This window comes from Pleurodeles waltl, chromosome 6 (assembly GCF_031143425.1).
Source record: "Pleurodeles waltl isolate 20211129_DDA chromosome 6, aPleWal1.hap1.20221129, whole genome shotgun sequence".
In the NCBI taxonomy this organism is placed as follows: domain Eukaryota; kingdom Metazoa; phylum Chordata; class Amphibia; order Caudata; family Salamandridae; genus Pleurodeles; species Pleurodeles waltl.
In genome coordinates this window covers 616,868,296-616,894,055 of record NC_090445.1, presented here as the reverse complement: position 1 = coordinate 616,894,055, position 25,760 = coordinate 616,868,296, and the positions used below count along the sequence as shown (strand labels likewise).

General features: G+C 44.2%; 1 protein-coding gene across 1 annotated transcript in view; it reads left to right on the top strand.

Annotated features, from left to right (window-relative positions):
* Positions 1-25,760, top strand: part of LGR6 (leucine rich repeat containing G protein-coupled receptor 6) — a 404,113-nt gene that overhangs the window by 304,074 nt on the left and 74,279 nt on the right. Inside the window, exon 7 of the mRNA XM_069238930.1 lies at positions 21,557-21,625. Coding sequence (XP_069095031.1) covers positions 21,557-21,625 — 69 coding nt within the window. The remainder of the gene's footprint in view (positions 1-21,556; positions 21,626-25,760) is intronic.

Sequence of the window (25,760 nt, the reverse complement as noted above, 5' to 3'; positions counted from 1 at the left end):
ACCATTTCACTGCATCTTTCTCTGTCTTTACACACCCTCCTAAAAGACCAATCCTTTTCCAGCTCTCAGTGTATTCCATACCTACCGAGGGGAAAACTGAAATATTCCAAAGTGGATAGTCCACAAAGAATAAAGCATCATCCAGAGAAACTTCAGATTTATAATCATGCAGTGTGTGACATAAAAGCGCTCATTGTATCACATGCAGTAAGATAAAAGACTGAGTAAACCCACAATAGATTTGTAGACTGGATGCATTAATCCACCAAGACATCATACTTGAGTATATGAGAGCAAATTAGGCCTGGCTAATGTGTGACATGCCAGTGAATAAGTTCCCTTCAGTGCCTAAGTCGTAATTTGTCACCACCAGGAGCCAATACCTCTAAGCTTAAGATTGTTCCTCAAAAGAACTTTGAAAACACACAAAAAAGCAACTGCTGGTCCACACAAGAAGCTAAAATGTTCAGCTGGCTTTCTTTTATTAGCATGCATTGTCCTGTTCATTCAGGGTACTTGCAGTTGGTTGGAAGCATAGCCTATTTTTAAAGTTGTCAAAGAGATTCAGGTTTCCATTTTCTTCTGCTCCCCCTTTTGGGCCTTTATGCCACCAGGCAGATTAACTTAAATATCTTATGGAAGTTAAAGTTTGGCTGCAAATGGATGTCAAATGTTTTGGCCAGTTAAAGCCTCTTTTCAAGTTTCTTGCACTGGAGAAAATGAATGTAGGTGTACACGGCATTTTCAGACTCACCTGATTAGACTCGCTCCTTCATTGGGCAGTGGTGAAGCTAGGATGACATGTGCCTTAATATAAGCGAGGAAAATAACCCCCTTGATCTCCGTTTCACGTAAACACCTAAGTATGTTGCCTAAGTGTTTCGGATTTGGGCCCTGGAACGGGTAACATTTCTTTAAATAGCACACACAGTGGGCTTGAAGCAACCAGAGGTGGCCAGATTTAGGAGGCTGTCTCTTCTCAAGGAGGTCCATCCACCTAATAGCAGGGTCATTGGTATTATTGCCCTGTGGCTGCCATATAATTGACGCGCTTGCGTCCTAGGCCAGCTTCAGGTGCCTCATTGAGCCTTCTGGATGGTAAAGATTATGCTTTCACTGCTCAGCTGGCCTATAAAATCACGCCTTTCAACCCACTGGCTTTCAAATTAAGACTAAGACAAACAAACATGCAACGTGGTTGTGGTTAACAATGTTACTTAGTCTATTTTATATTTAAAGCAATTCTCTGGCCATTCGTTCAGCATGACAAATCCTCTTAGCTTAGCGACTGGACACAAAGCTAGGACATTCTTCCTATTGCCTATAACCTGATTACCCCAAAGGCCTTGAACAGGTGGCTCTTTTAAAATTACAGTATCAGGCAAAGCTAGTACTCAGGGCTAGGAGCTCACGGTTTAACCCACCTCCTCCTTACACTTGGATTGCTCCTCACTGAGGGTGGTCCAGAGCATGTCACAGATGAGAAGGGACGTTACACCCACTCTACTGGTCACTATTCAATATCATTATTGTTTTTGCTGTTAACCGTTCACTTTGTCCTTGTCAGTGCTTAATTTGTAAATAACAAGGTGCCGGTACTCAAAGCTCTCCTCTTAAACACGCGGCTGCTGCAATTAAATGTGGGAACACGGAATATTGAGGTAGCGTAATCCTGAAGCCATCTCGGGCCACTTCATTTCATTTAAAGCCGCTCCCTGCCACTTCAGCTCACTCTAGCAGCTTTCTGCTTTTTCCGATTGTGACGCTTTTTCATTTTTGTCTTCCTCCGTCTTTCCCATATGTGCCTTTGGCCCGCAGGAAATGCTGAGGGCGAAGAATAAGCGCCGGCCCTCAACAATAAGTGCTGGTGCTCAGCACCGGAAACAACAAGCACAAATTAAGCACTGGTCCCTGTTCACCTTGTCCCTTTTTAACCCATTCTTCTTTTCACACTCTGTTTTTCTTTCTCGTCTTACCATCTTTAGAGATAATTCCTTTAATTTTCCATACCTCTGCAATTTGAGATGTGTATCATTTTGGAGGAACCCCCACCTTCCTTCCTAGCCCCGCCTGCTGTACTCTACGGAGAGGAATCTTTGTTGTGGGTACCTCACTAAGATTAACCACAGTGACTTATGGGATTTCTGAGAAGTGATGTTGAGCTCTCTCTGGCACAAGGCCAAGTCTCAGAGCAGGAGCATTGGTGAAAAATGTGCTGACAGCACTTTTAGCAAGCCACAAAGTTAGGTGCTGTCTCCATTACTTGACACATTGAGTGATCTTAAGTAGATAATTCTAGTTCCCTAACTGCCAACTGGTAGTTTTAGACACTACTTAGAAATAGTTATGCATGGATGCTATCTACAATGAAGACGCATATTCTGCATTCCAAAACTGCTTCTCAGAACTAGCACAAAGGATTGGGTATGAGGCCAGTGGAAGGCACTGGGTAGCCCACAATACTAATTTGAAATGCATTTCTGGACTGGGCATTATTGCTTGGTTATGGCAGAGCCGTAGCAGGACACGGTGTGGTCTGAAGCCAGTCCATCAGTTCCCAGCTCTGCTTGGAGGTAAATGTACGAAAAAGAGCAAGTTTGTAAGGATGCCCCTGAGATTCTCCTGAGCAGACCTCTGAATGCAAACCAATACCAGGGCAGTAAGTAGACTGCCGTACGTCGGGAGATAAGGGTAGTAGCCCACATGTCCACCAGCCACTGGCAGCAGAGACGTCCCTTGATTAGTTGACCTACACAGAATCATCTACACAAATATTGTCTGACTCAAACATTGTGTCCTGGATATTGTTTACAAAACTACCGTCCTGTGGGGTATAGATGTTCTATCATTTGCTCCAAATGGACACTAGTTTTTAAAACAATTTTTAGGAAGCAATATTTATGTCAGATGATGTTATGCCAACGGTTTTCTGTTACCAGGCCGTTCAAGAATAGACATCTCTAAGCAAAACTGCTTCTCACCTGCCACTTTCAGCACAGCTGTTCCTCCCTTCCAAAGGACAGTTGAGCTCCTCCTCCCATTAGGCATATCTAGACACTGCCCTGCTGGCTGATATCTCACGCAATGTAGAAGTGCGACAGCGAAGCTAACACTCGCCGTCTCAGACAGGAATTATCCCTCACCTATCACAGACAGAAGAAATATCTTGCCTTCCTTGACTGACAACTTCTTGAATAGATGACTTCCTGTATGATTATCTGTCGATTGTGTCTGTGAATACCAGGGAACAGGAGGCCTTAGAAAAAAGGACCCCACAGATGACTCTGATACATGTAGAGAACTTTGGTATTACGGAAGGGGTCACAGATGTTTGTGCAGACCCTTATGCAATAAGGATCAAGCCAGGGATGAATGTGCAACAGTACTATTTCAAGGAGGCATTCAAGGGGGACGTTCACTATGCAAATGAGGGATTTCTTTGCATTTGCACTCGCACTATATTATAGATGTGGGCACTGAGGCAAAAGTGCCACCAGGAGGTCCACTGACTGTGTACTACAGTGAGGTGGTGCACAGTCAGTACACCCCTCTTTGATGCCATTTGTTAAGGGTGAAAGGATGTCCCATGAAACTCTCCAGGCAGCCCTCAACAGCTAGATAAAGTCACTCATTGCACCAATCTGCAGGGAGATCTCTCTCCCGCTTTAAACAGCAGGTGGAGTTGCCCCTTGCAAAGTGTAAGGCAGAGTGGCGGCTTCCAACATCCGGTCTGCTTTTCACAAATGACCCGCCCCCAGGGCAGGAGCAAGTTCACAGCTGTGCTAGGGACAGTACATTTACTGGAATAAGATTCAATGTCCACCTCTACCCCAGCACACCCAGTTAAGGATTTACCATGATGCACATTGGGGCGGTACATTCTAGGTATAATATGGCCCATGGTAGACTAGAAGGTGGAAAGACTCCTCCAAGAATATAACGGAAACCCTCAACACCTTTCCACCTCAATATCGTTTGATAACAAACTCCGTCATTGGAAAACCTCAGCTGGATGAATCACAGCTACAGACTGATGCCGGCATAAAGCACCAAAAGGTCAAGTAATTGGCAAATGTTGGTTTATACAAATACCCAGTAACATAACAAAAAGGCATTTACCACCCTAATGGAGTTTGTGAACAAAATCAACCCACCAGTGGAGAAAGTCTGCTGGATGAATCACAGCCACAGACAGAGGTCTGCACAAAGCGTCAACATTTCAACTAATTAGCAGACACTGTGCTATACAAATACCCAGGTAACATAACAACTGGAGCAGGAAAAGGCCACTTGGTCCTAGAACTATACTGTGTGAATTATGTTGTCTTCCACATAATATTAACGGACTGTACACCGGTGGCCTTCTTGGTACTTGGACTAAGTGGACTCCTTTACATTTTAGTGTGCACACGTTGTGACACTGTGCTACGTGGTGTGACACTGTGAACCAAAATGTTTTTCTCCTGCCTTTGCAGACTGTGTTGGTTTCCCTGGAAGGCCTGCATTGTGACATGCAACAACCAGAAACCTGATTCCCCAGCTGCAAAAGTACTACAATGGCACACTCCAAAGTGTCTCATAAACCAGGAAGCTGCACCAGCCTAGTCCTGAATTGTCTGCACTGTGTTCTGTCAAAATATAGAGATTTTTTTATATTGACTTGCATTTATATCGAATGCACAGTAGTGCTTGGCAACAAATCGTCAAGGTAAGTAGATGTGAAGTAAAGAATAGTAAATATATAATTCCAATGTATGCTTACCTTGACAATATGTAGGTAGTCAATGCTGTACTGTTGATATAAGTGCAGGTCAGCATTGTTTACCTGATATTTCCACATGCAACCCGGCACTGGCTTCCCATTCAATACAATCACTTTTAAACTACTTACCTTCACAAAGAATTCGACAGATTATCCTCTACTGCTACAAAGTGAACATGAGGCCCCAAAATGTGTCAATCAGTTACTTTTCTAACTCCCTACTGGTGGCAACTATCTATTGGAGTGAAGAAGAGCTGACAAAAGACCATCTGACATGGCCCCATCGAGAAATAGTTCAAAACCACTAGTAATTCAACACTCGAACATCAAAACAGATTGAAAACTTACCACAATGAAAGCAGCTGTTCGCTGCATTAGAGTATGGAGCTTTAGAGCACTTGCTACCGTAACAATTATGGTTTAGGATACTTAATAAACAAGCATTTACAATGTAATGGGTCTCGCGTTTGCTTGAGTTAGAGCTATTGACATTGTACTCCAACTGTGGACCTCCGTATCTGTCAATGCATTCGTTTTCCATTCAGACACAAAAGCAAATGCAAATTAAGTGTCTACTGGCTGGCGATCGTGGAGACCCGAATTATAAACTCAGTTCGAAAATGTTGACGTTTCTGTGCACATCACTTTATTGCTATGTGTAATAGTTTTGAAATCTGCCAACAATTTGCAGATCCATAAACTATCCAATTCAAAGTGCCACCGCCTCCGTAAGCGCAAAAGTTATTGTCTCCCTGCATTAATGTCTAAAAAGGATCACAGCTGGGATGAAAGGCAAAGTAGGGGCCATCACTCGCTGTAACAGGAGGAAGCGTGACGTAGCGTGATGGCCAACAGAAATGTTCTCTTAGTTAAAATGCCTGGGTAGGAAACAGCACACAAAGGAGGGACATTTCACAAAATGCACCAATAAAAATGAAGCATTTAAGACAAGCAAGGCAAAGAATGAATAGCAAGAGTGAGCGTGGCTAAAATCCCACAGAGAGATTACAACAGGCTAGAGCGCTTGCGCACTCGACCCTAAAAATAGGGAGACAGTTCTGGACGAACACCAGTTGGGACTTTGTGCTTGAGATATTTGATAGGAAAAAATAAATATTTAGCATTAAAAACGAAATTATGTAATTTACATGGAATCTACTACAAACAGAGAAATGTACACAAAATCAAAATTAAATAGCGGAGTGCCCTTTTGCAAAAGAACATGCAAAGTCGATGTATGCGAAGAAAAATACTTGGAAAGCCCATATTTTAGACAGAAAATTGAGTTGGTCCTTCAAATGATGGCTTCCTGATTTTTTCGACGTGGGTGAATCTTATTTCCAACGTACATTATTCAAATGTAGTAGTTGACTAAGAGGGCATGAAGCCTCTGGAAGGCTCCCGGCGTGCCTCAGTCCTTTCATGTGAGTTTGTAATCACAGGGCAAGCCGCACCTCTGGCGGTTTCAGCTCTGCCACCACCACGGCTGCACTCTCGTCTCTGGAAGCACAAGAGAGGAAACTCGACGTGAAAGGAAAAAAGGAGAGAAAAAAGATCCTGATGTGGTTTGGCAGATGTACCAAAGTATTCTCTAAAAAACCTTTACAGATGAAGAGGGAACTCAGCCAACCCGCCCCAGGGGTATGAATAAAATAACCCAAGAACAGCAGAAGCAGAGAGAAAACATTAAAGAGAAAGGATTGGTCACACGTAGGAAACCATACACAGCCGAGGTTATCTGGGTGGCACTGAGCACTGAATGAATGGAATTATACAGTGCTAAATGCCACCCAAGGATTTGCCCAAGATCACACTGTCTGTTGAGAGGAGGGGAAGGATCTGAATGTTCAAACCCACACTGTGCTTCTTGTTGACAAGATGTACTCCTACTGCCCTACACAGTGGAACCATACGGATTTCAATACATTGTTGTGTGGGGACTAAAGTGTGTATAATATGGGTGAGATTGGCCGAGCCCAAAGATTCGGACTGGGAGTCAGAATGAAGATCACTTCAGGAAGCTGAACCATTTGCTTCTCATTCATTCTGCACCGTCTCAACAAAGTAATTTCATACATTAGGGAGACCAGCTCCAAGAACAAAGAATCATTCTGCCTCCTGCATCCCAATCGAGCATCAGGCCACTCCCCACACCCCACAATACTGCTTTATCTTAGTTAGTTGCTTTCCTCTGCCTCCATCAGAGACGGATAGACGTATATTCAAGCCAAGACCTTTCTGGACAGGGCCATGCCCATCAATGGGTGTTGGGCCTGTGTCAACATCAGACACTTTTCCTGGTTCATTGAGTCCATTAACTGTTAGCAGCAACCTCATCATCCGTGAAGCGTGTGCTTTATAATGATCAATGGTAAGCATTCACATTCACAGCAGCACAAGTGTAAGAGCAGAGGATGGATCAGAGGATTCAGCATGACATGTGACTGTCTCCCCAAGCCTACCACCAATGGTTAAAGCGCTGCTCACCCTCTCGTTCCAACAAAAGAAGTGCTCATTGCAGTCTGCCTGTTTTTACTACCACCCTCTCCGCACCTGTGTTACTGTTTGTCACGAGCATCAGCTTTGTTTCTTGAGTTGCACTTCCCCAAGTTTTAATAAGGAGGTTTTTAGTTCAAGTCCTATTTTTATGGTATGAAAGAGAGCTGGCCTCCAAAGCATTCTGTAAGACGTTATTACATATTGTCCTATATACTGTAAAATGATGTAGAACCCTCATTCCCCATAGTGCCTAAACTTGTTCCATGCTGCCACCAAATATTTTAAAATAGCAGGCATCTAAATCACTCTCTTCACGCGTACACAGAGCAGGATAACTATGATAGTTGTCTACCACCCATTACTCATCTTCACTGCAGCCCCTATTTCAGGGTATCAGTCTTCCGCTAGTCGAGTGCCCTGGCTGGAATCCTAGAAATCTGCTCTATGTCTCCACACACTGATTCAGGCCCTCCTCACACAAGCCGAACCCAGGCTCTCTGGCTTGAGTCAATACTCATACATCCTTCACCTTCATGGGTCCAAGTGGGCCTTGCCATCTTTGGAGCGGTCACTTGGAAAGGGGTGGCAATTGGAGTATGTACACCCCTAGTAAAGGAGGTCAGTTCTCTCTGTTGCACACCTTTTGGATCCCCTAAAAAAAATCAGGGTCTGCTGTTTGGTGATTCCCAGTGTGTCTCCATTTATTTATAGGCTCTGGTTTTAACTCAACTCCTGTAGCAATATTTTGCCAGGCCCTGTTGCATGTGTTGAGTTAGCACCCCTTCTTTTCATGCTGAACTTGATATGAAATGAAACAATGAGGCACTGCAGCACTGTTACAAAAAAGAGGCACAAGCTTAGGTTAGCCCGGGACCAGCGGTAACCTTGATCCACCCCTTTGATGAGATTGAACAAAGCACCCTTTTGGGGTATCACCAAAGTTGGTGATTCATTCCCACTCCAGTGATGACCTCACAACAGTAAACTCTCAGGAATGGCTCTGAGTGCTGTCAAGCACTCAGATCCTGCTTTTATCTCCCATTGTACTTCCTGGAGAATCAGAGACTAACAACAGATAAATATCTCACTGCAAACAAATGTTCCCTGTTTAGGCTCCTTTCCAGGAGTAGATAATAAATTAGACCCTGCTCCAGCCTGCACAACATACATCGGTCCTGCCGCAAGCTCCCTCACTGGCACACCCTGTTTCTCACAGGAAGCCGTACCAGCAGCAGCTCGCTGGGATTACAAGGGGCGGGGTGGGTGGCGCACGTGGGGCGGGGGTGGAAGTGGGAGGGGAGGATGGCAGGGGGTAAAGAAATTTTAATAAAAGAAAAAATAATAATAAAGTTACCTCTGCGCTGCTTCTCGCCACGCTGCTCCTCTCTTCCATCTTGCAGGAAGGCACAGGGTCCCAGCCTGCCCTGCGCCAATCCTGATGCTGCTCAGAGCAGCATCAGGATTGGCTGGGAGCGCCCAGGCAGGGCACTCCCTGGCAGACTGGGAGCCTGTGCACGCTCTCTCCAGCCTGGCAACTTTCCCAAGGAAGGGACAATAAACATAGTTTAACATAAACATAGTTTATTGTCCCTTCCTTGTGAAAGGTTTGCAGCTTCTGCTGCTGGCAGGGGGTGAGGCTCCTCTGCCCAAACGGAGAAGCCGCCACTGAGCCTTACGCCTGCCGGCTCTCAGGACATAATGCTCAATGCTCTTCTTATGAGTATGCGCATACCCTGAAACCGGTACCAGGATGCTTGTTTCTGGTCCAGCGAGGACCTGGCCTGGCAGTTCGGGCTGGACTGTTCCCATGGGGAACAGGGTCAAGACTGGAGCGGCGTGGTGAGCAAAAGAATTGATGGATAAACTCAGATCTGTGACTGGGGGTGAAAGTTTGATTGGTTCCGCATTTCGTCCATCATTTGTGTTTGTTTGCTGTATTCAGTTAAGCAGTAATTTCTATTGCACTCCATGCAAGTAATAAGGTTACCTCTTCAGGACATCTTCTGTTGCCTCACTTTCGCCTCTGAGATGATCCTCTGGAGATGAGCTCACTAAAAAAAGTGGACAGGTCTTTCAAAACCGATACTTTGACTCCACTTGCTGGATCCAAGGAGGTATCTCAGTTTGCAGTCTTTGAACCATAGTGCAGAAGACAGCCAGAAGGTAGAGGGCCCAGAAGATTCCATTTCTGGATATTATTTGAGATTACTAGGAGGTTAGTGATCACGCAGAAGCAGCGCAAAGTGAAACGGGACACCCTTTCAAGGGAGAAAATGCACTAGACTCCTTTAGGCTACTTGTAACTTTACTCGCTCATGAAGTCAAACATTAGAAATAGATAATAGATTGGGGGCTATAATCTGTGGGGTGAAGATGTTATCCAAGAGTGATGTCAGTGTAGGAAGGTTTTAGCAGAGCCTGCTTAGGGGTGTCCAGTGTGTACCTGGTGTCTAGTGTCTGGAAAAAACAAGTAGAGACTGGCTTGAGAAATTATTCATTTAAAGACGGCAGCAATTGTATGTCTGAAGTAGGATCATGTATTTCAACAGAGAGAGCTTGTGTAAACTCTTGCAGTCTGCATGAAAGGGATACAGCGAGTGGGCGGTCAGGTGATAGGACAGTGCCTGTAGGCCTACTAGGATCCGAGTCCTTGTCTAGTTCTCAGCTGCGTTGTGTTTTCCGACTGAGAGCTGTAGGCGGGGGTCACGATGAGAGCGTCCGCGGAGTCGGAGTAGAGCACCGGCAGCCAGCGACAGGATGCGCTGATCCCCCCACCCCGCAATCCCAGGCAGGCACCTGCCACCCGTGCTTTCAAACACACATCACCAACAGTTTGGATGTGATTCTGAACAAGCGCCCAAAAAATTAGAAATAACATTATTCAGAGACAAACTCTTAAAACCCCGCAATCTGATTGTAATATACTCGGCCCCATCGCCCCACTTCTGGGACCGCCCAGTCTCCTACCTCCTTCTTCTCTGCCTTGCTTCTCCCGAATTTCGGAATTCTCTGCCATACATCTAGTTTTGAGGTCATTATCGCACTCAATAAAATGCGACCCCCCTCGGCTCAGTATTTATAGTATGCAATAATTATTACGTTTTATTAATTTAGCCTTTTGGAATGAGCGTAATAAGCAGATTTAGGTACTTTCTGCATCAAATTCAGCATGTCCCAGTGGGCTTTTCACCCTGGAGAATATATCTGCAGGTTTGATCTGTCGGTTTGTGCCTGGGGAAGATTGTGAGGGTGTGAATTTTAACACATCTGGACCCGGTAATTACTAGGTGTGGTAAGCTCCACGGAATGTATTCGTTCAATCACGGCGCAGTCTGCACTTTGCCCACATAGGAGTTAACTGCCCATTTGTAATCAGGGCCCAAGACACAAACACTGTGAGAGCCAACTCCTGCAGCCACATCCTGCTTCCTATTTCTAAGGTCTCATCCCACTACCATCCTGTCTTGCACAGCCAGGATCCACTGCCACCTCTCGTATTCGAGTGTCATGCAACCACATTTCACCCACTCTCAATCTTCTGTCCCAGACAGTCACATTCCACTACGGGCTCCCAACTTCGAGTTGCATGCAGCCACCTTCCAGCCACCACTGTTCATTCAACCCGACAAAGTCATATTCCACTATCAGCTCCTATCTTCACGTTTAAGGCAACAACCAAACACTCCAACTCTCAGACTTTAATCACACACAGTCTCCTCCCTACCTTTAAAGCTTATAAAACCACATTCCACTACCACCTCTTGGACTTCAATCTCAGAGCTATATCATACTCCTTGGCTCATACTTCAGTCTCACGCAGGCACACTCCATGACCGTCTCCCACCTTTGAGTCTCATGCGACCAGGTCCAAACTGGGGAACCAAAAGCAGCCCTGACAAAAATGGTTAAATCAACCCAGCTCACTTCATCTCCTCACACAGTCTACCCTGTCATCCATAATTTTTGTCTTTCAAATTCTCTCCTCTCTTTCTTCTGCCTCTTATATTGCTTTCTCTCTGACTTCTCCCTCCCCTTCTTCTCTCTCATTGAAGCCTCCCCAGACCAGCTGCAATTAACCCTGGGGAGCTAGGGAAAGTGACAGGGTCACCAGCAGTGGCCCAGCGCTTCTAAAACTGTCCTCCAAGGGCTACAGCTCACTAGAGCAGTGCTCAATGAAAATAGGCCTGTCCTATTCTGCACACAACCATCTTACCACCACATCTCTCAGCCTTAAATCCCACCCAGTCACATTCCATTACCAACCCCCAGCCCCATCTTCGAGTCTCAGGCAGCCGCTTGCCAACCCCATCGAAGATTTTAATCCCATACATCCACATTCCACTACTAGCTCCCATCTTGGAGTATCAAGCATCCACCTTCCACCTCACCTCTCAGCCTTCAGCCTCAAACAGCTATGTCACACAATTCATTTAATCCTTTGGCTTCAAATACTCCCTCATTCTGCTCTCTAGTCTGACACAGTCATATTCCCTAGTATCTCACACATTGATGCATTGGTGTAAGGGAATAAGCCATACTTGAGCAACAACCTACTACCCTAGGTGCTGCAGATATGCAAATATATCAGATGAGGAAGCCTCATGTACATTTTTGTGGCATGTGTCATCATCAGCAACCTCATCTCACCTTGATAAGATGATATTGTTAGCGGAGACTCGACCTCAGTGCAATAGGGTTCTTTAAAAAGATGTACTGGATAATGGTGTAATCCAGATAATTGTAAAAATACCTTGCGATAAACCCGAAGAAAAATACTGTATTGCCACTATCCAGTATATCTTTTATTATGAACTCACTTTCACTGAGGTCGAGTGCAGCCTGACAGTATCAGTTTATCAAAGTGGGATGAGATTGGCGATGATGGAGCATGCCACAAAAATGTGGTTTAGGCTTCCTCATCCAATATATTTTGTATATCTGCACCACCTAAGATAGTAGGGGCCATATTTATACTTTATTTGCACCACATTTGCGTCATTTTTTTACGCAAAAGCAGCACAAACATACATAAGTGTATTTTCTGAGTTTGCGCCACTTTTGAGTAAAAAAATGATGCAAATGTGGTGCAAAAAAGTGTAAATATGGGTCTAGGTTGTTGCCCAAGCACTGCTTAACCTCTTACATCATGGCATCAATTTGTGAAATACCTTCTGTCTTTTGCAGGTGCAGAGCATGCAATGGTATCTCCTCCACCTCTCCCAAAGTGATTGAACAGTCCTGTTCCTTCCCCTCTTCCCAGCCTTTAATCTTTTGATACTGTACTTCTAATTTCCATCAGGCTGAAAGAGCACTGTTCAGCAAAATTAAGATTGGTACAGAAAAACATTTAGAAAATTAATGTAGACTCGGACTTCCATCGTTTCGAGGTCAGTATGGTGAGTACGAGAAATTGGAAAATAGTAACATCTATTATTGATAGGGCTTAGATAAAACAGAAGTTTTGGACGAAGCACTATGAAACAAGAGAAACGGGATAGACAAAAGGCAACCTCTTCAGCATTTAGTAAATGGCTTCAGTGTGGCTCTGAGGATAATCCTGGGACTCCAGGCAGTCCAGTAAAGCTGACTCGTAAGCGCTGGCATAATGTAAGTATCTCACTGTGGAGCATGTGCCTATCCACAAAGCACCTATGCGCCTCGTCGGGGGTAGGCAGCACTACATAAGTGTCAATATAATACAACATTCCAGAATGTAACTTTTGTTTAGCATTTTCATTTTCCATGCAGCCCCTTTATTAGCACTGCATTTGTTCATTCTGGCACATTCCAGATCTGACTCATAAATGACAGCATATCTGAGGTTTCTTCTACATAAAATATCCTAGCAGGGGAGTCAAGAAACCACTCGCTGGGCAAAGTGAAGTCTTTACCCTGCCATTGATCCACACCTGCTGCCCTGCATCATCAAAGCGGACACAGACAATGATCCTGAAGCCGTGGATAACACGTCACGGGGGTCCCCTGCAGAAAGTGGTGAGAGGCCCCTGATTCTCTCATCTCTCATGGATAGTGATAGGCAGGGCCGACTTTAGGACGGTGCGACAGGTGCCGCTGCACCGGGCCCCAACCTCAGGGAGTGCCATTTGTGCTCTAACAAAAAATAGGAACGGTGTTCGTCTTTCATTCCCACGGTCTTCAGAGCATTACGTACTTTCAGTTTGGAGTTGGACTATTAATGGTTTGCTAATGTTGTCAGCATGGACGTTACCGTGCCCTGGTATGTTCACTGCGGGAGTGGGGCCTCTTCATGTTAGCTGGACGCCACAGGCCATACCCCGGAGCCACCAGTGCGCCCTAGGGAAGAATAGTCTGCAAGAATCCTACATTTTCTAAAGAATCGTTGTTTATAAATTGTTACAGGTAACAACCAAAGCATGCATTTGCCGGTTAAACATTTTTTGCAATCAAGGCACAAGTTCAACTAATAGAGAGACTGTTTTAAACCTGACTGTGCGACGCCTCCCCTCGTGGGGCCGGGTTGTCATCTGTCCCACCGAGAGAAGAGTCGAGGTGGGTGTTTTTAACCTTCAGCGAGAGCTGCTGGAGACACAGTTTTACAGAAATCTTGACTGATGACAGGGCAAAGAATGAGACCCCTGGAATGATTCCCGATAGGCACCGACTGGAGGAATGATGGCGCCATGTTTATGTGCTATGATTCAGAAGAGGGAGTAGGCGAAGAGAAACGTATGAGATATAAAACATGCCCTGAGCGAGATACAGCGGACGCACAATGTGAAACCTTGCTTGACATATTAAAAGCGAATTCTGTGGCCAATAATTCTAGGTGCAGTTTCTTTCAGCTAATTGTAATTCCCCCCGAGTAACAATAATGAGGGATGTATAAGTGTGCATGGATTGCTGCCAATTTATTAAAGATGGATAAACCAGGAAATTCATAGTCCCGCACAGAGCCAAGTCAGGTGTCTGGTCTGGCTGTAGCAATCAAGGCACTAGCCAAGCCCCTAAAATATCTCACACGTAAGCATACGACGACAAAAAAAACACTTTATGTAAGATCAAAAGTTACCAAAAAGAGTCGACTGTAGGTCTGTACAGTAGCAGACCCTTTGCAAAGGTTAACTGGTCACTTTTGAGTTGCTGATTGCTGTAGTTAGTTGGTATACTGGTTCTAATGAGGTGAAGCTTTTGACTAGACAGTATTAATCTATTATAAAATGATAATATATTAAAAGAAAAGAGTTATAAAAGGTTCTGCGTTATGTTGCACAATGTTCCTTTTCTTACCACATAATTTAGTCACCCTTAAAACATAATGCATCTCTCCTTTCCTGCATAATTCCAGTAGCCCTCATTATTGCATTAAAGTGCTTGCAAAAACGGGAAGCGTCGAATTATCAAACAGGCAAATGAAAGCCCAAAAAGACAGGTGATACACCAGACGATGTCAGAGATGGAATTTAATAGCAAAGAAGAGGGGTTTTGGAATCTTAGGGAGTCGTAGTGAGATGGAAAGGTTTGTAGGAGGTTAGGAAAAAGAGGACACTCCGGGTTGCCATGGACTTTCATTAAGTTCTTCAAAACATTGCGTGAATGGGGACAGCGACAGATCTGGAAGGAGTGAGGTCCAGATCCTTAGGGAGCATCCTATGCAAGATAGGGAAAGGGTACTTTTGATGATGATGGGTGAATGTCTCCAGGAGTGGTAGCCCAGTGCTGCTAAGCGTATGTAATCCCAAAGAGATGATCAACTCTCAGTCAGGAACAGCAAATACTTGGTGGAGGATTATGTGTATGTGTGATGTCAATGTGTAGATACACCTGGCTTCACTAGGGAGTCACTGCAGTGATGTGATTACTGGACTTATGTCATCAAAACGTTGTGTGCCAGAAGCCATACAAGTAGCTGCATGTAGATAGATGCATGGATCTTAAGCAGCCAAAACAGCCCGTAGTTCCCATTATTCAATCTAGAGGGGATGTAGAACTTGGAGAAGGGTTTTGAAGACACCTTCTATGAGCAAGATTTAGATTGCCTGAGAAAGGGTGACTAGTAGATAAAGGAGTCAAATTGTAGTGCGACATGAGCAGGAACACATTTACTAAGTATTTTGGTGAAGACTCATGATACTGAATTATGCTTCCATCGTGGTTCCAGGCAGTTCTGAAAATGTTAAAAATAGCATTGTTCACAATTTGCAAATACAGTGGCCTTTTTCCTAAGACCTATCATCCTTACTTTGGACCCCTCAGATTGTCTTAGAATCCCACCTACATGGCAACCCTTGGAAATAATTCAAGTGCCATCTGGAGAGGAGATGAAACTATGAAAATTCATTAAACTCTGCACCTACAATCACCACAGCTTGGTAACCTTCCCAACATGAGCCGAAGAGTTGTGTAGCCTTTACTTCAATCCTATCCCTAGAAGAACAATCTAGCATATCTCAATGGAATATGATCAACCCTTCACAGGAAATTCACACTTCCAATTTAAGTCACAAAAATGACGCCAGTCTGGTCAGCATCACAGGAACATTAGACAGCTGAAGTAGACTAGGGCTATTTTGAAATAAACTGACTATATTTCCCACACTTTGCTTCATTATCTCCTATAGCAATGACACAAACAAATACAAAGAACGTCATTGTCTCCCATATGGAATCTTTTTATAATCACTGAGCACCTCTATAAAAACCCACAAGCACGCCGAATCTTTTTGTGCTTTATGCAGCACAGATTTCACATGAAAAAGGAACACCAGACATCTCTTTGCAAACATGGCGGTGTGCCGCGGGAAGGCGAAAAGGCCGACAGTGACGATGTAGCACCAAGAGTTCTGGAGAAAGGGAGCCTTGGCTGAGGCTGAGTTTCCAAGGAAGGATGTGTTTATAGGAGGCCTCACACCCCGTTATCCAGAGCCTCTGGCGCCTTTGCACTTCATCTGTGTGACGTGTTATCCTTCAGGCCTCCCTGGTATTTTCCATTTTCATTGTCCAACTCTTTGCAGCAGGTAAAAAAGTCGGCAGTCAGTCGCATTCAAGGTCAAAGAAGGTGGAAAGAGCGCTCCTCGTCCAAGCCCCGCCAAAGTAGTTAGTAGACCAAACATGCCAAGTCAAGTGTGAACAATCTGTGTCATGGACCAAAAATTCATATCTCATGGACTGGTGCTTTTGGATGTCCTATGGGGTGATAAGCTGCGTAGCATGGAAGCAAGCATTATGTCTGAAGTGTGTGTGGGCTGTGCGATGTTCACACTGAAAATAAGTACTGTTATACAAAATCTTTACAAAATTAATCCCTATAAACCTGGACTCCGATGGCAGGAATGGGAAGAACAGCCTGCCCTATCTGTCCACTTCCCACCCACATTTGAAGCACAGACTTTGCCGTGGCTAGTGGTTCCCTTACTTCCTTGACATATCACTGCCTTGTCTGTCTCAAGTTTTCGGCACTTCATGAAATGTTTTGAGTCTTTCACTTATGCTTAGAGGTAGTTCAATGTATGCAATAGCTATCATGTAAAATAACTTTTCAATTGAGATGCAAAGATACACTTCGAAAAGCACAGATTGTATTTGTTTCAAATAATGCAACAAATTGGGTATGAAGTTTGGTGAACTGGCTTGTTTGTTGTCGATATGGCATGAGGAACTAAAACATTCCAGTATAAGTTCCTTTAAAGGATGAGTGCCCACACGAGTAGATGTCCCAAAGGAGAGGGTCGTTTCCTTGAGCCAGATCACAGCTACAAGGAAGGGTGAAATTGCATTGAACAGATTTTACATTCACAGCAAGGTATCCTTTAGACCACAGTATGGGATAAGGATCTTTCGTTCTCTGGTTCGTACCCAAATCAGGGCTTTATGGAACAGGTACATTTGTAGGTCTGTGCACCTAGTGAACGAGTCTCTGGTGGGAGATTTTATGTTTGCCCACAGTTCCAGGCGGACATAATTCTCAAACAAGAGCCAGCTCTGCTACTCATTGTGCAGTTGGCACAAAACAATGATTGGCATCCTGGAAAGACTGCTTTTTAATGAAAGTAACCCCAGACGACTACTAGGCACCGTCTTTTCTTGGAAGTGCCCATCTGGGACCATGTGTGTTTCAAAAGAGTATTTCCAGGGAGCGATTCGCTCTGGTAGCCGCAAAATGGGTGGAATTTATTTAGGGGCATCTTCTGGACGCCTACTGGCATGGCTGCTTTTACTCATGCACCATATGTGGCCTGAACAGGCCATTTACAAATGAGGTGATCATAGCTTCCTAGCCAGGTTTGCGCTGTACAAATACCTTCACGTACATACGTTTATACCACATAGAAAAGCTCTTGAAACCTTATGGGACTTTTTAGAATAGAGTACAGAACTCTATAGCAGCACCGATTGTTCATTAGCACACTAAGGCCCATATTTATACTTTTACATTCAAAACTGCACTAGCGCAGTTTTGCGTGTAAAAGTATAGCGCCGGCTAGTGCCATTCCTGGATGCTGGCCGGGCGCCATATTTATGGAATGGCACTAGCTAGTGCTAATGCCCTGTTAGCATCATTGTAAATGACGCTGACCGGGTGGGAGAGGCGTAGGGGGAACCGGAGGTTGTGCGCCGAATAATGGCGCTACACTGTTTAGAGGCATAAAAATGCCTCTAGGCAGTGTAACGCCAATTCCTGGCACACAACCCCCATAGCAAAGACAGGATCCATGCCCACCACCCCAATGGTCATGCCCAGGGGACTAATGTCCCCTGGGCATGACCACTGGGACCAGCGTCGTGCAGGGAGCCCCAAGTCAGGACCCCGGAGCGGGAAAAAAATAAAAATACTTATTGGGACTTACCTGGGATGGGTTCCCCATCCTGTGGTGTCCCCCTGATGAGGGTGGGGGTGTCCCTGGGGCCAGGGAAGGGCACCTGTGGGCTGTTTCCTTGGTCTGTGACCATGAAAAAAAGCCCACAGGACACCTAACCGCTGCCCTGACCCAGGCATTAAATAATGACGCTAAGCAAGCTTAGTGCCATTATTTAAGGCCCCCATCCCCCCATGCTAGATTTTAGCACGAGGGAATAAATATGGCACTAAGGCCATATTGTCACTTTCTCGACAGGAATGCCTACCTTGCATCTCATTGACGCAAGGTAGGTTTTCACGTCCAGAAAATGACACAAACTCCATAACTTTGGCGCTAGACATGTCTAGCACCAAAGTATAAATATGGAGGTAGGTTTGCGCTGAATTAGCATAAAAAAAAATCTTTAAATCTGGCCCTAAGCGTGCGCTACTAATTCAGTGGGCAGATTTGACTTTTCAGTCCTGGTTCTTCCACCGTTTCAAATCAAAGTTGTTAACCAATAGCTAATCAAGACAAGGGCAAATTGTCATACAATAATGAGGTCATAGGAAGTCAATGAACAAGGAAGCACTTAGATTCCTACTTACTTCTCACAAATGCAATGACCTCACTGCAGTCATTTGTTAGGAGCCACAGTGTGTTTGGCACTGAAGAAAACGGAACCAAAAAGTAGTTTGGTTGGTCATGACCTTACAGACAAGTAGAAAAAATGCATTTTAGTTTAGAGGGGGAATATTTTGATTGCTTTCCTGTCTTTACAGATAGGTACATGTTTTCATAATCGTGTCCTGAAAGTGCAAAAGTGAAAACATCAATGAACTGTACACAGTATTTTGTGAGGCGATCTCACAACTCCACAATGTAGTTTGTGCTATATGAAGGAGTAACAGGAGTGCAGTTGGTGCATTTACTCGTTCCTTCAGATCAGCACCTGCACATGTTTTTGTTGGCAAGAGAATGATCCCTATTCATTTGGCAAGAAGGTCCGTGAGACCCTCTGAAGTCTCAGGGCCCAAAAAAGGCACACGGTCCCTTATCTCTCATCCACTGTACCTCTGGCCCCTTCGACAAACGGTCCCCTCCAAAGGCCAAGTAACACAACTGTCCTGAGAGGGGCCTTAAGTTCTATGGACAATCCAGTTGTGAAAAAAATTAAGTCACAACTTGTAATGTGGTTTAGATTACATATTTTTTATTGTGTTATTCGTGAGCTCCTTGTTAACAGCAGAAAGAATGTAAAATATGTGCAGCATAGAGATCCCCCACCAGATTTTGTACATATATTTGGGGCATAAGTGGAGCAAACCCATAACAACATGTGTTTTGTGGCTGGTGACTTAAATGGCACATATGTAGACTGTTCTGTATATGCTTTGCTGGGTTTAGGTAATAGGCATTTTACAGTTTTTTGTCCCTATCAGAAACGACGACACATTTAATGGGCAAGCACATCAAGGTACGACACATCTTCATAAGTAAAACAAAATAGCGAGACATCCAATAAAGTTATAAATCTAGCTGCACAAAAGAGAAAAGCCCCAAACAACAGAACCAGGAGAATATTTCCATCCATACATCACACATGGAAAACCCCACATGTAATACCCATCAACAGGTATCTAAAAACTAACTTGGAACACACAACCCATAAATCACATTAGCTAGAATCACACAACCGACCATCACGTGCCGGGGCAGTTTAATCGCCCATCCCCTGAAATAGTCCCGCAAGTCTCACAAGGAACAACAGGGTACACTCAAAGCAGGGTACACTGAACCCATGAAATGGCCCAGTATCACCCGTTCAGGGCATATTTCAACCAATCAAATCCTAGAGGTGTCTTTCTGCACACAAAACACTAGATGGTATTTCATCTTACTAAAACCAGGATATGTTTGGTAACATGGAACAACATTTCAAATCATAAACACCAGCAAACACATCTGGGACAATAAGGACAGATGTTACTGTCACACAAACGTCACACTGCTTGTACACATGTAAATCCTGCAGCCCCGACTGCTCACACCTCATAGAGTTAAAGATTTCAAATGCAGTTCTGTATGTGAAGGAGCTGTTATAGATCAATGCATTACAACCAACCGAAGGTAAAAGGAAAAATCTCTCTCGTTTTCCCACATATTCAGGCACATTTTAAACACTGAAAATCATTAAAACATACAAATGGACACCAGCACTCAAACAGATACCTCCCGCAGTTTGCGACTCTAGACACAGACACGTCAGACTAACCTAACCTAGGAAAACTATTGTGTCTTAGTCACCTTGTGCAATCAAACAACTGTGCCCTGCAAAAAATAGTTCTTAAAATGTTGCAGTTATAAGGCGTGCTGACCTGCACCATGCGTACGCTGACGCGCAAGTTCTTCATTTTTAAGTACTGTACATTGTAGCCACAGAAATTGTCCAAACCAGGAAATGGCTTCTCAACTGCATCTTCTCGGGTGCTCCTAGTGCATGGTAGCTGTCTTGGGGCTTCGCCTCCACTGCAATTCTTGTCTGTATAATGGGGCATCCCAAACAGTGATAGCTACTGTTTCTCTCCTTTTAGTGGCTTTCCAAATAGTAATAATATGCTTACACTTCATTAATGACAAAGTGACGAAAAAAAAAAACGTGAATGTTCAGGGAAGTTAGGCCCATATTTATACTTTTTTAGGGCCGCATTTGCGTCATTTTTTTATGCAAAAGTGGCGCAAACTTGCAAAATACAATTGTATTTTGTAAGTTTGCGCCGTTTTTGCATCAAAAAGCAGCGCAAATGCGGCGCTAAAAAAGTATAAATATGGGCCTTAGTTTTTTTCCTATTAATGGCAATTACGTTTATGCCTGCATGACATGCCCTTTTTAAAATGTATACAATGATTGTATGCCTGCCAAATATTCGTAGCGTTCAACATGTTAAAGTAATGATGAGTGCTATTTGACAAGATGGTTGCTACACATGTCAAGTTGTTTCTATTTAAATTGGTCTTGAAGAAAATTGTAGCGGGTCATAGGAAGAAATTGTTTTCTTGTGAGCCTGTAAAGTATAACTTGGGCTGGACCCGCAAGACGTAGGTCAGCAAAGACGTCAGATCAGTGCAAAAAGTGGGTATATCAAACATGATTGGGGTCATAATTGAGCATGAGAATTTTGTTGGAATGAGGGAGTAGACGTTGTCACCCGAAATACTTCGGAAAATGCCAAAAAGTCCTACAATTTGAGGTTTAAGCACAAGTATTCCCATTCTCCCAAGCCCCATTGTCTAAGTCGTTCATTACAACTAAAATACTCACAAGGATACGTGGATCTGTCGTTCCACATGCAGCCATATTCAAATAGTCAGGCAACCAACCCATCCACAGTCTCAAACAGTCCCCATGCCTTCAAGACACCCTCAGCCAAGCATCCACAACATTTTAACAAGCTCTCTACTTTCTTTTCCTTCACAGGGATCTGAACTATAACGAGCTGATGGAATTTCCAGTGGCCATTAGAAGGCTTGCACGTCTCCAAGAGCTGTAAGGATTTTATGATTATTTTTATAGATTACGAAATCATGCGCCTTCCACAAACCGGGTACTTTTTGATCTGGGAGGAAACCAAAAACACCTTCCCACTGTGTGATCTGGATCTTCAGAACCTTTGTTTTATGGTCCCTGTGCTGCTATAAACTGCGTCTGTACTCCCCAGCGGAAAGGCGGGAATGCTCACAGACATCATTAGTGGAAGGATATCGCTTGCATGTTTGTGATGCTTTTGTCGGAGAATGATCTGAGGCTCCCACTCGGTTTTCATCTTGGTCCAACACATGTATCCCGACACCTTCCACTTTTATATAAAGTAAGAACTTTCCCCTAATGGCACTTAATGAGTGTTTAATTGCTTTCAGGGATGCTGAGACATCCCAGGTCCCAAACTAAGAGGCTGGGTGGGGCAACACGAGAGAACTGTAGATGCAGCTAAAAAAAACGTAGCAGGGGGAATGAGAGCATGGGATAGAGAGAGAGAGTAAGAGGGAAGGAAAACACACAATATCTTCATCTTAGAAGTCACTGAAGGCACTAACACAGAGTGGAGGCTTGATGAGGATCCATATGTAAATGGGGAGTGGCAGAAGAGGAGGCACTCCACAATGAGGAGATGCGCGGCCTTCGTAAACCTCCAATTTCTGGTAATTGGGCAACCATTCCTTCCCATTTCCACCAACTCGCACGGCATGACACGATGCTGCCCTGATAAGTTTTATCATGTACAACACCTTTCCACCACCCAATCCTGTCTGTTACCCAGCAAAAATAACTCATGCACACTAGCACCAGTTCTATAAAGCGGCCCACCCACCACCACCATCATCATCACACTACGACATAACTCCCACAAGTGTATTCCGCCATTCCATTGTCCCAGGGCTCTCTTGTTTATGCTCATTGCGGCGAAAGATACGCTCCCAGACCAACACAGTTCCAGGAGTGTGCAATGTATTGAACTTTCCTGATTATTACGCTGTATGTCTATACTTGTTCAACACTGCGGATTATACATTTTTTATTCTGTAAATCCAGATCCGTTTCAATGTGAATGATGCCGAAATGTTTATATTGTATGTTCTAGCTCTCTTAATAAAAATACATTTGAGGGCACTAGAACTGGATTAATAGGGCAGGTCTAAATGAGGTATACATGTGGAGTATGTAAAAGAGGAACAACTCGGAACAGGAAACACTGGAAAGAGCACCATTCTTGGAATTTGGAGGCAAAGGCACAAATAAAGATACATGAGAGCAGAAGGCAAATTAAAAATAACCCAGCCATTGTACAAGAGCCACAAATAGAATATAGCTATGTGGGCAAGAAGTCTAGGGAGAGGAACCAATGGAACTAGAGAGATACTTGGGAGCACGAGCCGCTAGAAATGGAAATTTAAATCTGAAAATGATGCTGGATTTACTATTGCATCGACAACCTGAAAAGAATGAGTATCTTGTGCGTGTTTGAGCCCATATAACCATAAGCTCGGTCCACGGTAATCTAGCTTTTAGATCCTCACTAAAGATTACTTTATCCCATGACAAGTCGTCCCTCATAAATCTCACAGGCAAGAAGATAATGTAAGAGTGTAATCTAGCAACACACTTTGGCTCATATTGATACTTTTTTAGCACTGCATTTGCGTCATTTTTGGACGGAAAAGCAGCGCAAACTTGCAAAATACAATTGGGGCATATTTATACTCTGTTTGCGCCAAATTTGCATCAAAAATGTTGACGCAAATTCAGCGCAAACCTTACACCATATTTATACTATGACGCCCAACCCTGCGAACGTCAAAATTTCTCCTTGCGCGTCAATTTCTGGATGCGGTAAACGCCTTGCGTTAATGACATGCAAGGTAGGCATTCCCGTCCCAAAAATGACTTTAAGGCCTGTGCGTTTTATTTATAATCCCGCGTCATTTTGACGCACAGGAGTGGGGCGGACCTTAAAAAATGGTGCACAGCCTGATGTGCGCAGTTTTTTAGCGCCTGGGTGAGGGCAGGCGTTAAGGGACGTGTGGGCTCATTTCCATGGTCTCTGACCATGGAAGCAGTCCACAGGTGCCCTTCCCTGCCCCCAGGGGCACCCCCTACAATCCCTACCCACCCCTGGAGGACACCCAATGGAGGTAAGCATTTTTATTTTAAAAGTGGCATGGGGGGGGGGCTCACTTGGGCCCCCCTGCATGCTACTGTGCCCAATGGTCATGCCCAGGGGACAGAGGTCCCCTGGGCATGGCCATTGGGCAGGGGGCATGACTCCTCTCTTTGCTAAGACAGGAGTCATTTCAATGGGGTTTGTGCATCAAAAAATGGTGCAAGTCCGGCTAAAGCCATGATTTTTTACTCTAACCTGACTTACACCATTTTTTGACGCACAACCCCCATTCTTCCCTATGTCGGCGCTGCCCGGTTCGAGTAATTTATTTTTACTCTAACCAGGCCGCAGAGCTGGCTAATGTCAATCCATAAATAAGGTGCCCACCTGGCGCGTTGGAATGGCGTTAGCCGGCAGTAAATTTTGTGATGCAAACCAGCACCGGCGCTAGTTTGCGTCAAAAAGTATAAATATGGGCCAATTGTATTTTGTAAGTTTGCGCCGTTTTTGCGTCAAAAAATTGGCACAAATGCGGCGCTAAAAAAGTATAAATACTGGCCTTTGTGTGTTATTTAAAAAGCCTTAAAACTCGCATTGCTCATGTCAGTTGTCTCCCTACATGGTTTTCCGAGTCGATCCCAATATTGTTGTAAGCCATATACCACAGAGGGTCCGCACTCACTGCCCTTGTTTTTAATGTTCACATTTGATCTTATTTTCCAGTCCTCTTGTTGCATTTGCTCCGTTTACAACAAATAAAATTTTCAGTACCTTTTGAAACTTTTAATGACCTTTTACTCAAGGGTGATGCTGTAGGGTGTTGAAATAAACTTGAATGCAAACTTTAAACAAATGATCAACATGAGGTTTGGAGGGTGAGAAACATAGCAATAAAATTAATGTGAAGGGATAAGCAACCTGGCAACAAGAGACATGATAAGAGGAAAGATAAGTAGCAGCTGAAGCCAACCAAACTATGTGAGAATAATGCAGACCTGAGACTCGGGGTGCACGCACGTACGCAAACACACACCTGCATGTTAGGGATTATTGTATGTATAGGGAAGATACTGCTGTTAAAATAAGGCACAAAACAATAACCCAGGGAGTCCTAGCACCTGTCAGAACCAAGATGTGACCTCAAATATTATTCTTGAAAGTCCTACAATGCATTTTAGAAATAACAGCGAAAAGTAGCATTATTTTTTACACCAATCACCATCAATGGGGGCTTTAAGTCGCTCAGTACCTTTTTTGTAGGATAACCCTCGGTGCGGTTCATTGACAATGCTTCACTCACAACCCAGTCAGTAAATTGCAACAAAGCATGTAGCTGTCACAATTTACCCACCCTTTGCTGTTGTTGCCCCTGGATGTAGGCGATTCAAAAGTGATTGCTCCATCGGCTGCATCCAATCAATGCAGCAGCGAATTTGCAAAACCACCTACCACCCAGGAGTAGACTGGATTCCAAGCCATAAAAGGAGATGCTTCATGGTGGCAATGTTGAATTTGACAAGTACTGAAGTGTCCGGATTGATATGTTCCATGTTCAAGTGTTCGTAATGTGGACAAGGTGGGTTGTTGGATACAATACAAAGAACCTTTGAAACCCTAAAGTAGTGCACTTAATTTTCAGGGTACCAGCTGGTACCAGGAGATTAATTAGTACCTCGTGGCTGGCATCCAATGGGAATCACAAAGTGTACGTGTCTGTACAGTAATGGGTTGTTGTATGACAATCATTTAATGACAGCTGGCGTGTCCTCTGGTCCTGCACCCTCCGATCTGCTTGCATCCCACTGTGGGCAATGTGGCAGCCTGTTTTACAGCAAGCATGCAACCAAACCTTTCATCTGTGATACCTCCAGAATAGGGTGATGATTGTAGTGATTTTAGATTTAAGCAATTGCATGCAGTAATCAAAACTTGGGTCAAGGATATATTGTGAAACATCAAAACAATTAAGCCCCTGTTGTGCTTTGGGCACTTATGTATTTTCCTAGGACAGACCCTGAAAGC